The sequence below is a fragment of the Equus caballus genome, chromosome X (genome assembly GCF_041296265.1).
Source record: "Equus caballus isolate H_3958 breed thoroughbred chromosome X, TB-T2T, whole genome shotgun sequence".
Lineage (NCBI taxonomy): Eukaryota > Metazoa > Chordata > Mammalia > Perissodactyla > Equidae > Equus > Equus caballus.
In genome coordinates this window covers 40,279,309-40,302,324 of record NC_091715.1, presented here as the reverse complement: position 1 = coordinate 40,302,324, position 23,016 = coordinate 40,279,309, and the positions used below count along the sequence as shown (strand labels likewise).

Here is a 23,016-nt window from a genome sequence, read left to right as displayed (position 1 = left end):
ATATGTGGTCTTAACTATAGGTGTGGGCTCCTATGGCAAAGCAGATAGAAGAGCAACACATGGGTTCAGTTTACACATTTATTATAGAAATCCCCTTCCAGTGTGGGTAGTGTCTTGGGCCCAGATCCATTGGTACAAAAAAAAGTTTAACACCAGGTAAAGGGGGCAGGGGAACCCCCAGCTCCAGAAAGTCACAGACAGGTATCATAGAAAACACAGGTTGTGTGGATTTGTTTAAAAAGTGGTGGATGGAAAGAAAGCCAAGGAAGACGTGACGTAGCCCATGGCCAGACGTCACCTGAGGATTTTACTGGCATCTACCAGACGCCAGGTTCCACCACCGCAGCATCCCAGGACACAACACATCCGATGGCTCTGCCCTTTGGCCCTCCTGCGGGGCCTCCTGATCGGGGATAGACAGGGCGGAGGCTGCCGCCAAAGGCTGGGCTATCTCACCCTGTGGGCAGAGGCAGCGGGCACAGACAGGCAGACAGGGACTGGGGCTCCTTCAGGCACCCCTGAGGGTGGGAAAATGAACCCAAGCCCCCCACCCAGACTTCAGTCCTTCCAAATGTGGGCAGAGAGCCCACCTCCCCAAGAACTGCCCTGGCGAGGGGTGGCAGGGAGTTCTGTTCACACCGGAGTATCCTGGCTGCCCCAAACAGGGCCCTAAGACCCTATGTGGTCCATTTTGTGGAGGGGGTTCCTAAATGGAACAGGCTGGGCACGGGGACGGGAATGAACCCAACCAGGACGAGATCACAGTTTCCCTTTCATAAAACGTCTAGTGTTGGGGGAAGACAGTGAATACCTAAGTCACAACTGTAAACAGAAATGGAGGAAGGGGCTTGGAGTCCCCATTACACCATCCCCCCCTCTTTTAAGCTAGCTGAGGGCCCTCAGTCCCCAGCACAGTGTGAGAGGAGAAGCAGGGTGTCAGACACCTTCATGGACCCACAGGGAGCTAGGGGCCTTGGAAGATCTGATTGGCGCCCCGACCCAGGACTGAGAACAACCCCACCCCAGGGCTCAGCGAGGTCAGCTGTGTGCTCCCCAGACTGGAGTCATGCCCAGACCAACGAGGGGCATATCAGAAGGGGTCAGACCAGTGTCCCCGGGGTCTGGGGGTCAGAACTGGAGGACTGCTCCCCCTCTAGCGTCAGGTCACTTAAACGAGCGCTCAGCTCCGGGGGGTACAGGAAGTCCGCGTAGTATCTTTAGAAGGGGTAGCAGGAGTCCGGAGGACAGGGCGGGAAGACAGAGAAGAGAGGAAAAGACAGACAAGACACAGAAAGAGAGGAAAAGAGGCTCGTTAAAGAGGCGGAGGCAGGCACAGGACAGCACCTTTAGGCTCGCAAGGGTGGGGCATGGTGAAAAGAGGAAGAGAAAGGCAAGGCACACGGGATGTCCCTTCCTGCCAGCACCCTGGTTTCAAGGCTCATTTTCAGCTGACATGCACTGGCTGTTAAAATATTAAAATTCTTCTATAGCTTTGTAAAAAACTACTGCTACCAGGGCCCAAGATACCCCTCCACCGAGACCCCGTGGACTAAGGCAGCTCAGGCAGGGCCCAGAGACCCTGGGCCAAGGCTGCAGCTAGTTCTCTTGTGGTCCAAGTCATTAGCTATCATGACCAGCTGCTCTCTGGCCTGGATGCCTTTGCCATCTGCCTCAAGAGACCCCTACCCATCAGTAAAAGCACCCCCCATACCTGCCGGAGACAGGGGGCGCCGTGAAACTCCTTGAGTGTGGGAGCGGCGCCTGGCTGGGGGCCCCATACAGCGCCTGGCCCACCTCATAGCAGCGGGCATGGAGGAAGGGTGGGTGTTGCGGGCCCATGTGGGGGAGCACAGGCCGGCGCTGGGGCCCCGAGGCCAGTCCCGAGTTCCGGATGTACCAGTCCCGCAGCCCCTCCAGGGCAAGGTTCTTGTGGCCGCTGCGCTCACCAGCTGGGGGGATACGGGTGGGTGGCGGCATCCACAGCAGAGGGTTTGGATGCACCTCTGGACCCTCAGTGGCCTCCAGGGGCAGGCCACAGGGCTTGGTGCGGGTGGCACGGGTGTGGGGGTCCTTGCTGCGGAGGAGGGGGCTGCTGCCGTCAGCTGCATACACAGGTGGTGGGCCTGGGAGCATGGCGAGGAGCCCATCCCGGCGGGAGAGGGGTCCTGGGACCTCAGCTGCGGGCAGCAGCTCCCCCCAGCCTGCCCCGCCGCCACCACGGGGCAGGCCCCGGTCCAGGGAGTAGTCCAAGAGGAAGTCTCCGCACACAGGTGGGAGCCGGGGGGCCCCGCGGGAGGCAGGGGCTGCTGAGCTAGGCCGGGCAGCCCGGGGAGGGTCTGGGGGGCCTGTTGTGCGGGAGGAGAAGGCAGGGGTTGGTTGGGGGCGCTCATACAGCACCTCACTGCTCTTACAGACCGGGGGGCCAGTGGCAGGGGGAACCAGAGGTGCAGGTGGGGAGCTGGCTCCCCCACCACCTGCCCGGTCCACTAGCAGGGCCTCGGAGCTGTTGCTGCGGCGGGTGCGAGCTGCAAAGAGGGAGGCGCGGTCGGAGGCAGGGTCCGCCCGTGGGAAGCCCATCTGGGAGTCCTGGCTGCCGGACCACTGGCGAGAATGGAGACCTTCGGGTCTAGGGGCGCAGAGGCGGGGGTAATGGGAGGAGGGTCAGAAATATCAGGCAGACGGGCTGAGTGCCCTCCCTACCCCACCTCTTTCCAAGCCTTCGCTTCCACATCTCCAAAAGGGGCCCAGGATTAGCAACTGTGTGTATAAAGGTGTCAGGTGGTGGCATGTAAAGGACAGCAGAGGTTCTGTCCCTGCCTGGGGGGCCCAGGGCTTGAAAAGGAATGGGAGGGCCTGGGGCTGTCAGCTCCAAGGGAGAGGTGAGTGTGTGCGGGGCTGAAGCGGAAATGCCAGCAGAGGAGGGGCCCAGCAGAGGGCTCTTCCTAACACCCGGACCCCTCACCCCTGCTAAGGCACTTCTCACGGCTCCCCACCTCCTCCACCATGAGGCCCTAACCCTCAGGCCTGGAATTCAAGACCCTTCCTGAAGTCTCCGAGGCCCCGTGCGTATGAACCACCCAAAACTATCATTCCAACAGCCCCATTCACAGGACACAGTGCCGCAAGGATGGGGACTTTGTGTTGTTCACAGCCCAGGAAAAGGGGGCACCCAGGGAGTGTTTGTTTAAGCAGCAGTAAGGTACAGTGACTAAAAGCACCAACTCTGGAGTCGCCTTGCCTGGGTTCAAATACCAGGTCTTCAGTTTACTAACAAGTCACTTGACCTCTCTGGGCCTCAGTTTCCTCATCTATAAAATGGGACTAACTGTAGCACCTACCTCACAGGGATCTTGTGACAATTAAATGGGTTGACACCAGGCAAAGCCCTGATTCCTAGCAGGCAGCAGGCACTCAGTGCATGTCAACCAGAACTTATTATGCCTACAGTGTCTCTCAGAGGCACGTATTATGAGGCCCATTTCACAAATGAGGAGACAAAGATTCAGAGAAGGGAAATGACTTGTCTAAAATGCACAGAAAAGCCCACACTCAAATTCTGATGCTTCTGCCCCAAATTCCCACCCCCTTCTTCTCCACCAAGACAAATCCTATTCACCTTTCAAAACCCAGCCTCTCACGTCCCACACCCTTTGAGAATGCTCTCCCCAACACCCCCAGTTAGAACTGACGGTTCCCTCCTCTGGTCCTCAAAGCCACCCTCAGAGTCCCCTTACTTGCAAAGCTGGGGGCCAGCGCCCCGGGTGAGGACAGGGGTGGCAGGCACACTTCGCCCCTCAAAACTGGAGGCACTCCTGGGCAGCGAGCGTGTGGGGCTAGACAGAGACGAGCAGGCCCAGGTGGGGGTCCAGGTTAGAGACCGTACCCACTAGGAGGCCCTCCTGCCAGCCCAGGCTCAAGATCCCGCTCCTGGCTCCTGGAGAAGGGGCTCACCCTCACCTGGTGGGGCTAGCCACAGAGTTCCGCCGGCTCTTCAGATCCCCATAAAGATCTGATGGGGATGGTTTCCACGGGGTTCGTCGCTCAGGGCTGCCCCCAGACACCGCCCGCAGCTGGTCCCAGGCTTTGGGTGGCGAGGGACGCTCGGCCAGAGGGAAGCATCCACGGGGCTCCTCTGGGTGGAAGGGAGAAAGTGGGGGAGAATTCAATGAGAGGGTCGCAACAGGTTGTAGGCAAAGCAAAGGGCAGGGGCTAGGGAGGCAGGGAGGGGCAGAGGGCTGGGCAGGGCTGAGCCAGCTGAGGAAGAGCTAAGAGATGAGGCAGGAACTGAGGCATGAACTGGGGCAGGCGGGGTGGGGTGAGTCGAAGAAGATGAGGAAGCCACAGGAGGATGGGGCGTGGCTGAGGAGGAGCTAAAGAGGGAGAGGAGGGGCTGAGCCCCAAAGGATGGGTGGGTTTGGGGGATAGGGGTCCTCACCATTATCATGGCTGGCCCCAGACTCTGAGAGGGAGCTGCTCTCCGAGTGCAGAACTACATCCTCTAGGGGCAAGAAGGGGGAGACCGGGGCCTATCAATGCACGGCCTGGGTGCCGTCCCCTTACACCACTGGACAGCCTCCTCCTCACCCTGCTCCCTTCCCCAGAGCCCACCTTTACCTGGATTCAAGACCACCAGAGGCTTGGCTCCTCACTTTCCCGGAGCCTTGTGGTCAGTTCCCAGTGGCCTCACCCTTGCCCAGCCAATTTATCACAACTTCCCTTAGTGGTCGGTCCTTTAAGTTCTGTCTGCCTCCCACTTTTCACTGCCTGTTCGCCCACCCCACCCCTCCCACGTCCCCTAGCCAGTGCCCACTCTCCCACTTTCACTGGTGAGGTGATGGGGCCTGGCTCACCTTGGCTGAGCTGAGCGAGGCGCGTGCCCAGGCACACTCCCTGGGTGGTGATAACTGGCCCCGTGGACAGTGGCGGGAGCACTGGGAGGCCAAGGCGGGCCCGGACGTCCCCGAGCTGCTCCTCCAGCTCATGCAGCCTCCGCAACGCGTCTGCCTGCACCTGGCGCCGGCGTCGGCGCTGCTCGGCACTCAGCTCGGGGGCCAAGGCCAGGCGGCGGGCAGCGGCCGCAATCTGCTGCTGCACTGACACCTCACGCTCCAGGGCCTCAAGAGCCAGCTCCTACAGGGCCCACCCAACAGGGGCGGACAGGACCAAATGTTGGAAGTGGCACAGGGACCAGGCCACCGGTGGCAGAGCTACACTGGAGACGGGGCCTGCTCTTCCTGGGGACAGCCTATTCTGGGGTGGACCTTATTCCTTCTGGGAGCAGGGTCTGTCTTGATTAGAAGCTGGGCCTATTCATCCTCCAGAGGGTGAGAGGCTTATCCTGATGGTTAGGGACCAGCATCCTCCCTCAGACCCAGAACCCACCTCCCTCCAGCCCGGTCCCTTCTCACCTTAGCCTCTCCTTCCCCTGGACGCAACCCCCACTCTGCCCACGGCTTCCTCCAGGCTCCTCCTCCTCTGGACCCATCTCGCCCCCATCTTGCTCTCCATGCCCATCTGCTCACCTCAGTAGGGCACAAGGAGTGGTGTGCTGGGTTGGGGTGCAGTGGAGGGTAGGCTCGGGCTGCAGGGGGCCGCCGGCGGACCAACTGAGGCCGTTCACCTGGCTCCAGTGGGCACTCAGGGGGCAGTTGGCCAGTCAGCTCCTGGGCGGTGGGAGGCAGGGATCAGAGACCACCAAGCGTTAGTTGGAGGGATGGGGCAAAGCAGTAATGACCCAGAAGCTAGAGAAGCCCTCTGAGGAGCCCAGTGCTGCTGAGCGCCCATGCCTATTAGTTCTCTTTCTCCTCCCAATTCTCCACTGGGCAGATGCGCAGCCCCCCGATGGCCCAAATCCCCAGGGCGGTGGCCATGGGAGGCAGGGGGGGCATATAAAGGTGACACAGTCTATGCGCTGCATATTCTATAACACTCCCTTCAGGGCCTGGGGCTGCAGGCTCTGAACCACATTATTATTTCTGGCAAACTGTGGACATTTACACCAAGAGGGGAAAATCAAAACCATAAATCACCTCATGTCAGTTCAGGTCTGGTTTTACTGCCGAATTTTGGAACTAACTATTGTTTTTTGAGGTTTTTTTGCATTTCCAATTGTTGATAGGGGATTGTGGACCTGCCCTGCCATATTTTATTGATTCCAAGACATCTAGTTGAGCTGTGAGGAGCTGGAGGGTGACAGGGAGTCCACAGCTCAGCACCCCCCGCCAGGCTGCCTGCCTAGGGGCCCCGGCTCCTCACCCCCTCCCCGAGGCTCTAAGGGCCAGGCCTCACCGCCTCCTGGAGACACACTTTGCGCAGCTCCTGAAGTTTCAGGCTCAGGGCCTCCTGCAGGGCCCGCTGCCGGTCAAGCAGCCCCCGCAGACGCTCTGACTTCACCTGGGGGGCGGCCTCTCCAAACAGGGCAGCTGGACACACAGGGAGCAAAGATCAATGGAGCAGCCAGGACATCCTGGAGCAGCTGTGAGGCCAGGGGCCAACCCTTCCCAAACGGACATGCGGTGACTCAGAGCAGAGGAGGAGGCAGCGGGAGGGGAAAGCAGCCACCGACCTGAGGCATTGAAGGTGGGAGAGCTGATCAGCTGACCTTTGACTTCCATCCTGGTGCTGTCAAGAGGCCGGGGCTGATGGCTGGACAAGGCCTGGTAGCGATGCACGGGAGCCATTAAGGAAGCACATCCCTCAACCGCCCCCCTTACCCAGCTTCCCACACCCCGGCTGGGAATACGGGGTACCCTGACTCCACCCGCCTGCTTGGCCTGTCCTCTCAGAATCGGTGCCAATGTCTGGACCCACTTGGCCCTGGTACCTTGGTTCCCTTCCCATTGAGTGGGAGTACAGCAAGTGGGAAGCCGGGCGGACTTACAACGCCTCCTCAGAGGCCCATGGGTCACCGTCAGGAGTCTTGCCTGGGGAGGGAGAAGTAATGGTACAGATTCATCCAAGTATAACAACAGTGGGCATTTATTAAGCACCTGGCTGCCTGGAACAGTCACCTTCTATGCCATATTGAATCCTCACGACCACCCTGTGACAGGTCTGTGATGATTATTACCCCCATTTTAGAGATGAGGAGAACAAGGCTCAGAGAGGGGAGGGAGCCTGCACACCACTAAGGATGCAGCCCGGGCCACCCCTTTGGTCCAACACTCTCCCTCACTAGAGCTGCTCCAACTCCCACAATTCCTCAGGAGCGCCCAGGCCTCAGGGCCTTTGCCCAGGCTGTGGCTGCTGACTGGAGTGCTCTTTTCCCCTCTCACCACTCCAGTCCCTGGTTCTCACTCTGGGGCTTAAATGTCACTTCCAGAGGGGGCCCCAGCATTACATCCCCTCATAACTGCTGTCCAACAAGAGACTGTGCCTTCTTCATACATTCACGAGGACAGGAAATGCATCTGTCCCGTTTTCATCAGTATTTCTGGCACTTCTAACACTTCTGTGCACATAGCACGTGCTCAATGAACGTCTGCTAGGTGCATGAAAGAATGACAAGGGAGGGCCGGTGCGGTGGCACAGCGGTTAAGTTTGCACGTTACGCTTCGGTGGCCTGGGTTTCGCTGGTTCGGATCCCAGGTGCAGACATGGCACCACTTGGCAAGCCATGCTGTGGTAGGCATCCCACATATAAAGCAGAGGAAGATGGGCAAGGATGTTAGCTCAGGGCTAGTCTTCCTCAGCAAAAAGAAAGAGGAGGATTGGCCACAGATATTAGCTCAGGGCTAATCTTCCCCCCCCAAAAAAAAGAATGACAAGGGAGCTGAGCCAGGGATCAAGCCCAGATCCGTGGGTCTGTTATCCCAACTCCAGCCTGTGGTCCTGTGCGGCAGGGAGACTGTTCCCTTGGCCCCGGACCCTTCTGGCCCCTCAGGACCCAAGCCTCAGCACCCCAGGGAAGTCACCCTGCCGGGACTGTGAGTGGCAAAGTCCGCAGCTACAGATAACAAGCTGCCTGCCTTCTGCATCCTTCTCTGCCCCCAGACGCCCTGGCTGACCATGGAGCCTGCCTTGGCTGGCCGCCAGCCCTGCCCTCGTCCCCTCCTCTGGAGTTTGCTCCTGCCCTCCTACATCCTGCTCGGTCCCCAGCTGGGCCGCCAGGTGACATCACCTCCCGCCACCTGGCCTGACTTCAGTAGCAGGCAACAAGGAAGGCCTCATGAGGCTACAGAGGTCCCAGTCTCACCTACCTTGAAATCCCCAGTTTGTCATGTCACGGTGGCTAGGTGTGGGGAAGACCCAGGCAACCGAGGATGCACGGGTTCAAGCCCCGTCCCCATCTATACATTGGGGATGTGGCCAAGCAGCCAATATGCTGCTACCAGTTTCTCGGCAGTCCTCCTACCCGTCCCACAGGGTCTGAACCGCCCCCACAAAGCAGTGGCTCCCCATCCTCAACATCAGGGCTGGAGACCAGTCCAAGCCCTTGCACACGCCCAGGCAGCAGTGTGGGCTTTGCAGAGGCGCTCACACGCCCACCCTCCAAAGTCTGACAGTGCCCAGTGTGGCAGGGTTTCCTCAAGGACCCAGCTCAGCCTCCTCTGCCCCTCGGCTCCTGGGGCCCCTTCTTCCCCAGTCCCCATTTGGGTTTGAGGAACTCTCCCAGGGCTCCCCTAAACCTTCCTCCGCCCCCACAGGAACCTCAACTCTGCCCTAGGGGGCCCGTTCACCAGGAGTGGTCCCATATCCAGCACTGGGCTGCCTTGAGCCTTCCTTCTCTGGGAGCTCACGGCTTCCTGGAAGTCAACACGGGGTCCAAACAGGAACCCCGACTCCACCCTGGCAGTCTGACCTCGGGGACATAGCTAGGGCCTGAGTCATGGGGTCACTGGGCAGGCTAGACACAGGGTCAACGCCCCACACCCCCACACTCGGCTCCCAAATCTGCCTCCGCTCAGCTGCCCTCTGCACATTTGCCCTGGGGCCTGGGGCTGCCCCATCCCCACCTGGAGATGGTGAGAAGGGGGACCCCAGCAGCCCCCTGCCCAACACACCCCCACACCAGCCCCTGGGGCTCCCCACTGGTGACCCTGTGCCCTGTCCTGTCCCAGGATGGGCTGCAGCAGGAGAGCTGTGGAGGGCACCCCCCACACCCAGAGGCGGGCCCAGCAGGTTTTTCAGGTCTGCCCTTCTGACACCACAGCCGAGAAAGAAATTCCTGGCTGTAATGACTGTTTACAACCAAGACGCTTCACCTGGGTGGCACCCCAACACCCTCAGTGGGACCCCCATTTCCACATCCTGCCATGGTTTGAGCAAATGCAAACTCCCCCTGTCTGGGATGCTTCCCTACGCTGCCCTAGAGGCCCCCTGCCCCCACTCTAGGTGAACAGGTCGGAGGCTGGCAGGCAGGTACTGGCAAGTAGTTTCTCCATAGCCCAGTCTGGGCTCTCCTGGGGACTGGGCTGAGGGAGGGCAGAGGCTATTCATGCAGGGGAGGACGGAGGAGAGGAAGGGCGGGGAACAGAGAAGGGGGATTCTGGCTTCTCTTTTCCCCCATCCCTTCTCCTCGTCCATTTCCGGCAAGAAATCAGCTTCATGCCAGGAAAGGAAATGGGATGTTTTGGGCTTCACCCCTCTCCTCGGGGCCCCCTTCCTTGCTGTCCCTCTTCATAGACCTGGCTCTCTCCTGCAGGGAACTTCAGTATACCCTAGCCCCTCCTCCCACACCCCCCGCCCCTGGACCCACTGCTCCCAGGTGCTCACCAATGCCAGAGACGTGCTGTGGGGTGGCCTTGGGTACCTCAAAAAAACAGTTGTCTTGACCAGGCCCTGCTCCGGCTGGTAGTGGCAGTGAGCGGGGAGTGCAGTGGCGGATGCCTAGGCCGCCTCCCACTAGGCAATGGCCCAGCCTACCTGGCCAGGGACTGGGCAGGCCCATACCTTTTAACCCTTGCCTGCCTGCCTGCCACCAGGGCTCGGGCTACCCTCAGGGGCAGTCCGGAAGCCAGGTCCCCTCAGGGTGTCCAACATGGCCAAGACCTGGACCTCCCCCCTCACTGCCTAGCAGAGGACTGAGGAAGAAGGGCTAAGGGTCGTGGCAGCGGCAGCTGACTCTGGTGCCGCTCAAGTTCCCAGATCAGACTTGGCCCAGCCAAGGGTACTACCTAGGAGCTGGGGGACAGAGAGCCGGGGAGCTGCTAGGCACACAGGAGGTCTTGGGTGTAAATTGGGTGTGTGTCTCTTGGCAGCACACATCACATTCCTGAGGCCCCTACCCTTCCCTCCCGGGGCAAGGCAGGGCTGGGAGAAGGTCTTAGGTCTTAGAGCAAGTCCCACCCTCACTGGGATGATTATTGCCCAAGTTGGGAGAGAGGGGGTCAACTTTTCTAAGGAGAGACCAGGTCTCAAGACTCTACCACCTTCTGCAGCTCCAGAAGAAATCATCCTAGCAAACCAACAACACACACATGTGGTTCAAGCCCTCCAGATCCCTACAAACCTGGGAGGAGGGCACCAACCCAGCTCCTCAGAGCCAGCCTGTAGATGTGGAAGCTGCGGCTCGGGGAGGTGAAGAGGCCTGATTCTGATCACAGAGGCATAAGAGCAGGTAGAAGCAGAAGTCGGGGGGCTGGCTCCTGCAGTGGAGGCCGACAGAGGCTCCTCCCGCAAGGGAGGAGGAGTGGGAAAGGGGGCTCACGCTTCTTCACGTCCAGGCTGGGTCTCCCCCATCCACCCCCCTGCCCCGAGGCATTTCTGGACAGGTGCCAAGGAAACTGAGGGCTCTGAGTCCCCCTGAGGTACTGTCTTCCCCACACCGCCACCCGAGCTCTGGGCCTGTCCCGGCATACACCACACAGCCTGTACTCCATTTGGGACCATCTACTTTGTGACCTCAGGGCCCAAGCCCAAGCCAGGTCCCTGCGGCAGCCCACGCCATGATGTGAAAGCAGAGTGAGGAAAGCTCCCTCTCTGCTTGGCAGGCGGGCCAAGTCCGGAGAGGAGCTCACTGGATCAGCAACGCCCCACATACACGCTATTGTGGCCTCCCGCCACCCTGCCCACCTTTCTTCCTGGGTGTGAGATTTCTGGCATGGGACACAAAGGCCCCTTTCATCACCCCCCTTCTCCCCCCGCTTCACTGCCTGGGGCTGGTGGAGGCGGTAGCCATAAGGTGGGCAGCTGGGTGTTGGTGGGGAGTGTCCTCTCAGCCATGGCCTCTCCTGCCTCCTGTGGGACACCAAGGATGTTGGGAAGAGGGATGTTTATAAAATCAGAGCCGAGAGGGACAAGGGCATCAGGCTGGCAATGAAGATTAAGTCTCAAGTCTTCTTCATCTGTAAAACGGGTACACGGTGGTTTCAGAGCCGACAGAGGCGAAAGGAACTTTGGAAGGCATTTCAAAGTGCATGGTAACTCGCACCACGTCATTAATGACTGTTAATGACGACAATAATAAACTCACGCAGGTGGAGGGCGCGCGGGAGTGAGGAGAGGAGAGTAAGGGCCCCTCGGGCCAGGCAGACAGATGGGGCAGAGGCACCCACACACACCACTGCCCTGGCCCACGACTTTTAACAGCCTAGAAGACAGCCAACCTCTAAGCCCCACCCCAGCCAGGACCTGAGCCTCACCCGGCCTCATGTAGGGGTAGCAAGTGGTGGGTCAGGGATTCAACCTAGCTCTGCCACCTACTGGCTGTGTGACTGCTTGGACAAATCACTTAACCTCTGTGCCTGAATGTCCGCATCTGTAAAATGGGGGTGACGATAAGAATATGTACCTCACAGAGGTGCTGTGAGCATGAGTTAATACATTTAAAGCTTGCTTAGGACCATGCCTGGCCTGCAGTAAATGCTCAGTATGTACTGGCTTTCATAATTACAAATATTTCTCCATATGTATATGTATATTTTTGAGAGACAGCTGGTATCCCTCAGCCTCCAAACCCTCCCTACTTGCTACCCAGACATGGAACCCTCCCTACTCGTCAAACCAAACATATTTGAAACAAGGCTGTTTTCCCTCATTATCCAACCTCTCCCTACTCAACATCAAAAACATGGGAACCTGGGGCTGGCCTGGCGGCATGGTGGTTACGTTCACAGGCTCTGCTTCAGTGGCCTGGGGTTCACAGGTTCGGATCCCGGGCGCCGACCTACACGCTGCTCATCAAGCCATGCTGCTGTGGTGTCCCACACACAAAACAGAGGAAGACTGGCAAAGACGTTGGCTCAGCGACAATCTTCCTCACCAAAAATAAAATGCAGGAACCAAATATATTCAGGTAAATTGTCCAAACTCTCACTATCCAAATACAGAAACTGAATGGATTTGGATACATTTTTGAGGAAGAACTGTATCCCTCACTCTCTGAGCTTTCCTTACTCACCAGGCAAAATGCAGAAACCAAATCTGTTTACACAACACAGTACCCTTACTATCTCAACTTTTGCCACTGGAGCTCAGGAGAATGAGTAGATTTGAATATATATATATATATGTATGTATATATTTTTTTTTAAGAAAGATTAACCCTGAGCTAACATCTGCTGTCAATCCTCCTTTTTTTTTTTTTTTGGCTGAGGAAGACTGGCCCTGAGCTAACATCTGTGCCCATCCTCCTCTACTTTACATGTGGGACACCTGTGACAGGATGGCTTGATAAGCAGTACATAGATCTGCACCTGGGATCCAAACTAGCGAACCCTGGGCCACCAAAGCAGAACATGAGAACTTAACCACTGCACCACCAGGCCGGCCCTAAATACATTTTTGAGTTACAGCCATTATCCCTCATTATCTGAACTCTCCCTACTCACTGTGTAAAATGCAAAATCAAAATACCTTCAGATAACTTGGTATCTTTCACCGTCTGAACTATCTGAACTCTCCTACTCAGAACTTGGGTACCAAATACATTGTGACAGTGAGGGATGCTTGTGTTGTTATTAATAGATTTGGATAAATGTTTTAGATAAATGAGACAGGTCTGGGATCTCATTATTCAAACTCTCACTACTCTCTATGAGAAATGCAGGAACAAAACATAATTGAATAATGTGTTTCCTCCTCGCTAGTCAAATTCTCCCTGTCCACCTCAGAATCAAGGAGATTCAGACAGTGAGACAATCTCGTATTATCCTTGTTGTTGTTATTGTCACTACTGGATGGGCGTGATTCTTACATGCAGTGACACTCCCCCTCCCCCCGACCCCAGATCTGTCCCACAGAGGCGGGATGGACTTAGCACCAAGATTTGTATTGCTTCCTGCTGAGAGAAGGGGGATAAACCTCGCCCCCATCCCACCCCACCAAGCCCTGAAGTCTCCAGCCTAGAATGGGGTTTTTCCAGGCCAGGAAAGCAGGGAGCACGCACCCAGGATCAAGAGCAGGAGATGGGGGTAATGTGACCTAGAAGATTCACACGTAGCCGAGTCCCCCACCCCCACATATTTGCTCACCACCCCCGCCCCCGGGGACATGGGGTAGCCCCCAACTTAGCGAGGCGGAAACATGACCCAGACCTCGCAGACTCCCAGGGAGTCACTGAATAATTTAGGGTGTTCTTTCACACCCGGGGAGGGCGGGGGGCACAAGAACAGCTCCATGCCCTCCTGGGGCAGGGAGAGACATGCAGGCTCTGTGTGAGATCACCGGGGGGGGGGGCGGCGGGGGGAACACACAAAAAACCCTCAGCCACAGAGGGCCCATAAAGCTACTCGCTCTTGCTCATGCTAAGAGCAGCATTTAGAATGAACTTCAGAGATAATGAGAACAGCGGAACCGCCAAATTCAGGGGCAGGGTACAACGGGACCCCTGTCCTTCTGGGCTCAGAGGAGATGGAAAGTGGGCGTTAGGAAGGAGGGAACTCTGAACAGAGTGGGGGGATATGGGAAGGAGTAGGACAGGGGCCTGGGGTTGGGACGGAACGAAGGGACAGGACAGGAAGGAGTGTAGGGGACAAGACAGTGTCAGACTTGTCGTAGGATGGAGGTCAGGAGGCAGGACAGAGAAGGAGCCAGGACACTGGCCAGGGGATGGGATGGAGTGAGGTTCGGGACAAGAGTCAGAGAAAAAGTAGGGGACAGCAGAGGACAGAAGAGCAGGGCACGGGTCAGGGTCAGTATAGAACAGCAGTCAGAACATGTGACCCAGAACAGGTCAAGACAGGGGTCAAGGGAGGGGATAGGGAAAAGAGCAGGTTCAGGATGGAGGTAAGGCACAGGAAAAGATAGGGACAGAATGAGGATAGAAATGAGGACAGTGATGGGACAAGAGAAGATGGGGAAACAGCACAGAGTTGGGGGCAGGAGATGGGGCACCATCTAAAGGTGGTGAGCCAGGACAGAGATCAGGAGCTGGGAAGGGGGCCGGGGGACAGCACAGGGTGGGATGAAAGTACAGAAGTCAGAGGTCAGGAATTAGAACAGCTCTGGATCAGACTTCGGTTAGGGGGACAAGACATGACTGGGAAGGGGTTCAGGGACTGGACCAGAGTTTAGGGAACAGACAGGTCAAGCATCAGGACAGAAACTGGTGTGATAAGGACAAGGCAAGATGAGCTTCAGAGATGGAACAGGGTCAGGCAAAGATCTGTGATCAGGCTAAGGATCCTGAGACCAGAACTGGATGGGGTTTGGGGTCAGGACTGAGTGTAGGACAAAACAGGGGTTGAGGATCACGCCAGGCCAGAATATGGTTAGGTCAGGGGTCAGACCAGAAGTCCTGGAGCCAAGACTGGCCAGGGCTCGAGGCTAAAACAAGATGTAGTCAGGTCAGCAGGGGTCCCGAGTGAGACCACGGGGTCAGAGGTCGCGGGTGCGCGCGCGGGTTCGGCCCCCATCGGCGTTTCCGGGCCCTCACCCCGCCCTGTCTCCTCCCTTCTTCCCGTGGCGGGCGTTACTCACCGAGGGTCCCCGCCGCGGTGGAGGCGGGGTCGGTGGAGGCCGGGACGGAGGTGGGCGCGCCGCGCCCTCGCTGCCCCCGCTCGTCCCCGGGCTCGCGCCTACTCCGCCCTGCCCGTGGGCCGCGGTCGGCCGCGCCACTGTTAGCTGTGGGGGCCAGACGGGGGGCGCGGGGAGGGTGGGAGAGGAGAGCCGGCTCGGCCGCGGGCGGTGGACCCCGGCCCCCCACCTTCAACTCGGGTCCGTCCGCTCCCGGCGGCACCGCCGCCGCCGCCGCCGCGGAGCGCGAGCCTGGGGTGGGGGATGAGGGGGGACAGGGGCGGGGCGCGAGACCACAGCAGCGGCGAAGCCCGAGTGCGCAGGCGCCAGTTCGGGTCTTCGATTTTCCTGCCCTGGGAGCGCCAGGAGCGAACCAGCTGGGAGCGCGTGCGCACACGCTTTCTCGAGGGTGGCGGAGCGCCCCCTACCGAGGCCACGCCCCCTCAGTGATCAGACTGGCACCCCTCAACCTCCAACAGAACCCCAAAAATACCCCGAACTGCCTTCTGTCAGCTGCCGCCACACCTGTAAATTCCCCCAACTACCCTCCATGCCCCAAATGCACCCCAAACAACCATCATCCCCCAACTTGTATCCCCAAATTATTGTCCGTTGATCCCAAGCAGTACCCCTAATCCATCCTCCATGGACACCCAAGCTGTACGAATAAACTAGCCTCCACTACCTCCAAGTAGTTCCCCCAAACCATCTGCAATCAGCCCTGAAACCGTTCACCTCCAAAGAGCACTTCCAAATCACCCTCTGTCTACTCCCAATATGCACCCAAAACACCCTCCACTGACCCCGAACCACTCCCCATGTACCATCTTAACCATACTCTATGGATACCCAAATGGTTCTCCAAGAGCCCTCAACACCGCCCCAAACATTCTCAACCACCTTTGGCGTGGCCCCCACCTACGCCCCAAATCAATTCCAACAGTCACCTGCTCTACCTCCAAACCGTGTTCCATGAACCCCCCCACCAAAGCTTCCATGACCAACCCCACCCCCTGCAAAACTACCTTCCAACAGCCCCTATCACTGTCCCGTATACTCCCAACTACTCAATGTGTGATCCTCCAACTGCACCTCAGACTACCCTCCAACACCTCTCCACCGCTGAACCACGCTCCACTGATCCAAACTCCATCCCCAAAGCACCGGCCAACAGTCCTCAACTGTACCTCCAAATAACCCCCAACTGAACCCACAAATCATACTCCAGTGGCCCAAAATGTGTCCCTCAAACCCTCCAATGACTCTTACCTTCACCCCAAATCATACTTCAGTGGCCCAAATATATTACAAAGCACCCTCCAATGATCTTTTCTTAAAACAACTTAATTGAGACATAATTTACATACTGTAAAAGTCACCCATTTTAAGCATGCAATTCAATTATTTTAGTAAATTTACCAAAGTGTGCAACAACCATCATAATCCAGTTTTAGAGCATTTTCATCCTCCCAGTAAGATCCTCATGCCTGAATACAGTTAGTCCCCATTCCCATTCCCAGCCCCAGGTGAACACTAATCTACTTTCTGTCTCTATAGATTTGCCTTTTCTGGGCACTTCATATAAATGCAGTATGTGGACTTTTGGTGTTTGGCTTCTTTCACTGAGCATAATCAGCCATGTAGTAGCATGTATCAGTGGTTCTTTTTACTGCTGAATAGTATTCCATCCAATGATCTTTAACTACTCCCCAAAAAACTCACTAATAGCTCCCCAACTATAGCTCATAATAGCCCTCTGACACCCAGACCTCAAAACAGGCCCCCAAACAGCATCCCAGACTATACCCACCAGCCCTCAATTATATCCCAAAACCACGCTATTGATCCTCAAACTTCATCACTAAACTACCCTTCCAGAGCCTCACCTTCATCCCCAAACCTCCTTCTAACAGCCCCCACTCTACCCTCAAACTGCCCTTTAACTCCCAACAATATCCCCAAAGTGCCCTTTCAAGGATGCCCAGCTCTAACCCCAAACTACTCTCAATTACAAACCTCACCCCTAAAATTCCCCTTCCAAGAGCCCCCATCTCTACCTCTAAATAACCCTTAACTGCCTTCCCTTTGTCCCACAGCTGCAGCCCCAAACTATACCTCCAAATCACTCTTCAATGACTACTATACCGAACTTGTCTTCAATTACATGCAACTACACCCACAAAACATCTTCTAATTGTTCCCAACCATACCACCCAAACCACCCTCCAAGAACTCCCGACTACACCCTAAAGTGCCCTATAATAGCCCCCAATGCTATCTGTAAACATCCCCCATTTATCTTCCCACAGTTTCCAACTACACCTCCAAACCACCCTCCAGTGACCCCTCAACCCCACCTCAATCTTCCCTTTGATGACTCCAACTGTACTCAAACACTTCCCAGTGGCCTCTAATTATGTCCTCAAACTGTCCTCAGTAACCCCCAAGCATACCCCTAAGTCCCTCCTACAGCCCCCAAATCTACCCCCAAGCCATCTGTATTAGCTTCCTGCGGCTTCTGCGGCAAATTACCACAAACTCGGTGGCTTAAAACAGAAGAAATTTATTCTCTCACAGTTCTGGGGGCCAGAAGACCGAAATCAGGGTGCCAGCAGGGCTGTGCTCCCTCCAGAGGCTCTAGAGGAGAATCTGTTTCCTCTTCCTCTTTTGCTGGCTGTCAGCATTCCTTGGCTTGTGGCCACATCACTACAATCTCTGCTTCCTTGGTTGCATTGCCTTCTTTTCTGTCAAATCTGCCTCTGTCTCCCTCTTATAGGGACACTTGTGATTACAGTTAGGGTCCCCTGGATAATCCAGGACAATCTTCCCATCTCAAAATCCTTGCCTTAATCATATCTGCAAACTGAAAAGTCCTTTTTCTCTTCTTCTTCTTCTTTTTATTTATTTATTTATTTGCCATCTAAGGTACCTTCACAGGTTCCAGGAATTAGGATGTACATATCCCAATCTGGGGAGGGCATCATTCAGCCTACAACAGTACACTCTTTGGCCCCCCAAATAGCTGCATCCACTCCACATGCAAAACACATGTACCTCATCCCAATACCCCCAGAAGTTTCAACCCATTACAGCATCAACTCAAGTTCAAAATCTCACTTTAATATCATCAGCTCAATAGTTCCAAATCTCATCATCTAAATAATCTAAATCAGATATGAATGAGACTCTGAGTGTAACCTACCCTGAGGCAAAATTCTTCTCCGTCTCTGGACCTGTGAAACTAGAAAACAAGTTATCTGTTCCCAAGATGCAGTGGTGGGACAGGCATAGGATAAGAGTTATAGACATTCCTATTCCAAAAGGAAGGGAAAAAGGTGTCACTGGTTCCAAGTAATTTTGAAATCCAGCAGGGCAGTTTCCATTAGGTTTCAAGGTCTGGGAAGAATCCACTATCACTTGAGGCTCCACCTCTGGCTCCACAGCTCTGCCCTCAGAGTTATTCTTCCTTCCTCTTGAAGGGTAGCACATATTTGCAGCTGAGTAGTTTTAGCCTATATCCTTCCAGCAGAATTTTGGGAGTCCAATATCCTTCATTTCATCCTGTCTCTGTTTCTTTCAAGCCAAATGGGCAGTATTTGTGGCAGTATAACATTCTCAAAAACCTTGTGGGTCTCCCATGGAATTCACAGGGACTCATACCATTAGACAAGAGGATCATCCACAAATCTTCTCTGGATAATCCTATCTCTAGTCCTGACTTCTGCTGAGATGGTTGATAGGATCCATGAGTAACAGCCACACCCTTGGCTTTCTCTCCAGAGCATACTTTCCTGACATTGAATCTCTTAAATCTTGTATCTTTTGCAATCTAGACAGCCTGAGAATTTCCAAAATCATCAAATCCTGGATCCATTTTCCTTAACAGTTCTTTCCTCAATTTATTTCTTTCCTTTCACATTTTACTATAAGCAACAAGAAGAAGCCAGGCAACACTTTCCTTGGACATCTCCTCAGTTAAATACCCAGATCCATCACTTAGAAGCTCTGCTTTCCACACAACTGTAGGACACAATTCAGCTAAGTTTTCTGCCTCTATATAACAAGGCTCTTGTTGTCCGGTTTCCAATGACGTGTTCCTCATTTCCTTCTGAGCCCTCACCAGCAGCATCTTTAATATTCATATTTCTACAAACATTCTGTTTATGATGACATATGTATTCTCTAAGACAATGTAGGTTTTCTCTACTGTGCTCCTCATTTCCTTCTGAGCCTTCACCAGCAGTGCTTTTAACATTCATATTTCTACCAACAGTCTGTTCAAAGCAGTCTAGGCTTTTTCTATCATGTGCCTCAAAATTCTTCCAGCCTCTACCCACTAGCCAATTCCAAAGCCACTTCAACATTTTTAGGTATTGTTACCATATGTTATGAACTGAATTGTATCTCCCCCTCCAAATCCGTATGTTGAAGCCCTTACCCTCAATATGACTGTATTTGGAAATAGGGTCTTTAAGGAGGTAACTAAGGTTAAATGGGGTCATAAGGGTGGGGCCCTGATCCAATAGAACTGGGGTCCTTATAAGAGGAAGAGATACCAGGAGTACATGTGCACAAAGGAAAGGCCAGGTGAGGACACAGCAAGAAGCAGCCATCCGCAAGTCAGGAAGACAGCTCCCATCAGAAACCAACCCAGACGGCACCTTGATCTTGGACTTCTAGCCTACAGAACTGTGAGAAATAAATGTCTCTCTTTTAATGTATCCAGTCTGTGGTACTCTGTTATGGCAGCCCAAGCAGCATCTAAGACGCAGCAGCATCTCACATCTAGGTACCAAAATCTGTATTGGTTTTCTGTGGCTGCTGTAACTAATTACCACAAATTTGGTGGCTTAAGATATAAGAAATCTATTCTTTCACAGTTCCGGGGGCCAGAAGTCCAAAATCAGCTCCGTTGAGCCAAAATCAAGGTGCCAGCAGGGCGGTACTCTCCCTGGAGGCTCTAGAGGAGAATCTGCTTGTTGCCTCTTCCAGCTTCTGGTGGCTGCCAGCTTTCCTTGGCTTGTAGCCACATCACTACAATCTCTGCCTCCGTGGTCACATTGCCTTCTCCTTTTCTGTCTGTCAAATCTGCCTCTGTCTTCCTCTTGTAAGGACACTTGTGATTACAATTAAGTTCCATTCAGATAATCCAGGCTAATCTCCTCAGCTCAAAATCCTTAATTGAATTACATCTTCGATCTTCTTTTATTTTTGCCATATAAGGTAACACCCACAGGTCCCAGGGATTAGGATACAAACATCTTTTGGGGACCCATTAGTTAACCTACCACACCATCTTGTGACGGTTAATAGCTCTACTCCTTAAATTATCTTACAGAAGACCAAACTCTGTCTCTAAACACTCACTATCTTCCCATAGTCACTCCAACTGCACCCCAAACCATCTTCCAACCCCCCACCTGTACTCCCACTTTACCCTCCAATTGCTCCCACCTGCACTTTTAATCTGTCCTCTAGAAGCCCCATCCCTCCTGAAGACCTGCGTGTGAGCCTTTAGTTGCATGCACACTGTCCTGTAAAAGACCTCAACCTCAGCCACTCTCAATCACTACTCAATCTACCCCAAAGCATCCCCAACTTCACCATCCAACTGCCCTGTCTCTTCCTCCCTCCATATCTCCCATTCACCCCACCCTGCGGTTGCCTCGTAATAAAACCCCAGCTGTGTGAGAGAGAGAGCACTGTTGAAAAAGTTGTGAAGTTGTGAGCAACAGATTAAGAGAGAGAGACTGAGAGGGATGGAGGATATTGTGCAGGGTATGTGATGGGGAAGCATTGGCATGGAGATATTCGGGATGCGCGTATGAAACTGGTGTTTGTAGGAATGGAGTGTGTGACAGGATAATTAATTAATGGGTGCAATGCTGTAAATTTGTTTCCCCAGGCTTCCGCAAGTCTTTAACTTTGTTTGTAACATCTCTCATCAGATTATAGTTTTATATTTTGATGTGGTCAAACCCGAGAGATGCTGGAGCATGGTGGTAAGAGTGCCTGGGTTCCAATCCCAGACTTTACAAACGGGGGCAACCTAGGGCAAGTGACCTAGCCTTGCTGTACCTCCTGGTCTATAGGTTGGGCTAATAAATGGAACCTGCCTCAGAAGTCTGTTGTGAGGATCCAAATGAGCTAATGCAGATAAAGTGCCAAGAAGGACCAGGAAATGTTGCATGGTGTTGCTTTTGTTTGTATCTTTTGCTCTTTGTATCTTGTTTAAGAAGGCCTTTTTTTGCCAAAGTCTTAAACATATTCTCCAAAAATATTTTGTTCTGATATGTTTTATAGATTTTTTTTTTATGTTTGGGTCTTTAACCAATCTGGAATTAATTTTTCTGAATTGTGTAAATTAGGAATCTAATCCCTCCCCCCAAAAGATAGTTATTTCTCCCCAAACCATTGTAGTAAACAGTCCATCTCTCCTCCAGTGACTTGAAATATCATTTTTGTCATTTACTAATTCCCGCAAATACCTAGGTCAATTTTTTAAAGATTTTTATTTTTCCTTTTTCTCCCCAAAGCCTCCTGGTACATAGTCGTGTATTTTTAGTTGTGGGTCCTTCTAGTTGTGGCATGTGGGATGCTGCCCCAGCATGGCCTGATGAGTGGTGCCATGTCCGTGCCCAGGATCCGAACTGGTGAAACCCTGGGCCGCCAAAGCGGAGCGCACGAACTTAACCAGTGGCCATGGGGCTGGCCCCCGAGGTCAATTTTTAAATTCTTTTTCTCTTTACCATTGATCTAGTTTTCTATTCCTACTCCCAGATCACAATGTTTTAATTACTAGAGCTTTGTAATATATTTTGAATCTGGTAAGACGATGCCCTCCTCTTTCTCCTTCTTTTATAAAATTAGATATCCTTACATATTTAAGGCACCAGAGGAATTTTAACATCAGGTCTACAAGTTCCTTTTCAGAACTTTTACTGGTAATGTACTGATTTTTTAAAGATTGATTTGAGGAAGAATTGTCATCTTTATTATGTGGATAATGGCTGTATGTGAGCCTGTGGGGCTTTGCGTGTTTCCGAAGCCAACTTGGGAAACAAGGGTGCCAATACAGGAAGGTGCAGGGCAAACGGGAGCACAGTGAAGTTCCTGGAGGCCCAAATGCTGGGCAGGGTCTCGGGATGTTGGGAAGGAGGAAGGGAAGGCTGCAGGTCCAGTGTTTTGTGAGCTGACCATGCACCTGAAAGTATGGGTGGGACCCTCTGCTGTGTGCAAGCTGGCTTGCATGTATCTGGCACACAAAGGAGCTCAATAAATGTTTGTTGGACCAGTGCACAAATGAGTGAATCAATTAGTTTTTGGAGAGCTTATGCTATGCCAAGTGACCTGCTATCACTTTTCATAAACTATCTCTAATTCTCGTAACAACCCTGTTAGACAGGTATTATGACCCCCATTTGACAGGCCAAGAAAGCTGAGGCTCAGAGAAGGGAAGTGCTTTGCCCATATCCAAACCCGGGTCTTTACGATTCCAGAGGCCATTCACTGAAGGGACCAGATCTAATTTCCATCCTTCCACTCATTCATCTATCTGTAAAGTATTTATTAAGCAGCACAACGACCTAGCGCAACAACTGCTCTAGATGACATAGAGGAGCTGGAGCGCTCCCGGGAAGACCAGCTGGGCAGCTGGACTGTGGGTACCGAAAGGGCGGGGTTTCTGGGGCGCGCCTCCAGGGAATGGAGCCGCCAGGGCCTCAGAGTTATGGCTTTGGCTGAGAAGGAGGCACGGCTAGATCCAGGTTGGAGCGCGGCCTAGGGAGCAGATAGTACGAATATTGGCCGGGAGGGGGCGCGGTTGCGCAGCTAGAAGCCTGGCCTGGAGATCGTCGGCGCGCCGACTGGCCATCGGTGCGCAGGCGCAGAGGACCCCAGGAGCGGCTTAATAGCCTGAGGAGGGATAATTTGCGAAGAGGAGGCGGGGCTCAATCAAATTACCTTTTGCTGATTTGCCTCTGTCCCTGAGGGCGTGGCCTAGGCGCCCCCTTCTCGGAACGAAGGTTGGCCGAATCTAGTTTTCCCTCCGCGTCGGAGGCGTGGCTTAGGGCGGGTCCTTCAATCGCGCCCCTGAACGATTGGTCGCCTCACTCAGGGGGC

The 23,016-nt window shown here is 54.2% G+C and overlaps 1 protein-coding gene across 7 annotated transcripts; it reads right to left on the bottom strand.

Moving 5' to 3' along the window:
- Positions 1-64: 64 nt before the first annotated feature.
- On the bottom strand, positions 65-15,292 carry CCDC120 (coiled-coil domain containing 120). Of its 7 annotated transcripts, none has more exons than XM_023634221.2 (11): positions 14,860-15,292; positions 6,824-6,923; positions 6,566-6,656; positions 6,289-6,422; positions 5,523-5,663; positions 4,851-5,130; positions 4,436-4,498; positions 3,958-4,132; positions 3,735-3,833; positions 1,712-2,626; positions 65-1,215 (listed from the first exon to the last, which is right to left on the bottom strand). In XM_023634221.2, exons 3-11 carry the CDS (start codon positions 6,612-6,614, stop codon positions 1,101-1,103), a joined length of 1,971 nt encoding a protein of 656 aa, XP_023489989.1. In that variant the 5' UTR covers positions 6,615-6,656; positions 6,824-6,923; positions 14,860-15,292; the 3' UTR covers positions 65-1,100. The 7 variants fall into 7 exon arrangements, with proteins under 7 accessions (XP_023489989.1, XP_023489992.1, XP_023489988.1 ...); XM_023634224.2 differs by having other exon boundaries at positions 6,881-6,923; positions 14,860-14,997; XM_023634220.2 differs by lacking the exon at positions 14,860-15,292 and adding an exon at positions 9,715-9,846.
- Between the last annotated feature and the right edge of the window lie 7,724 nt (positions 15,293-23,016).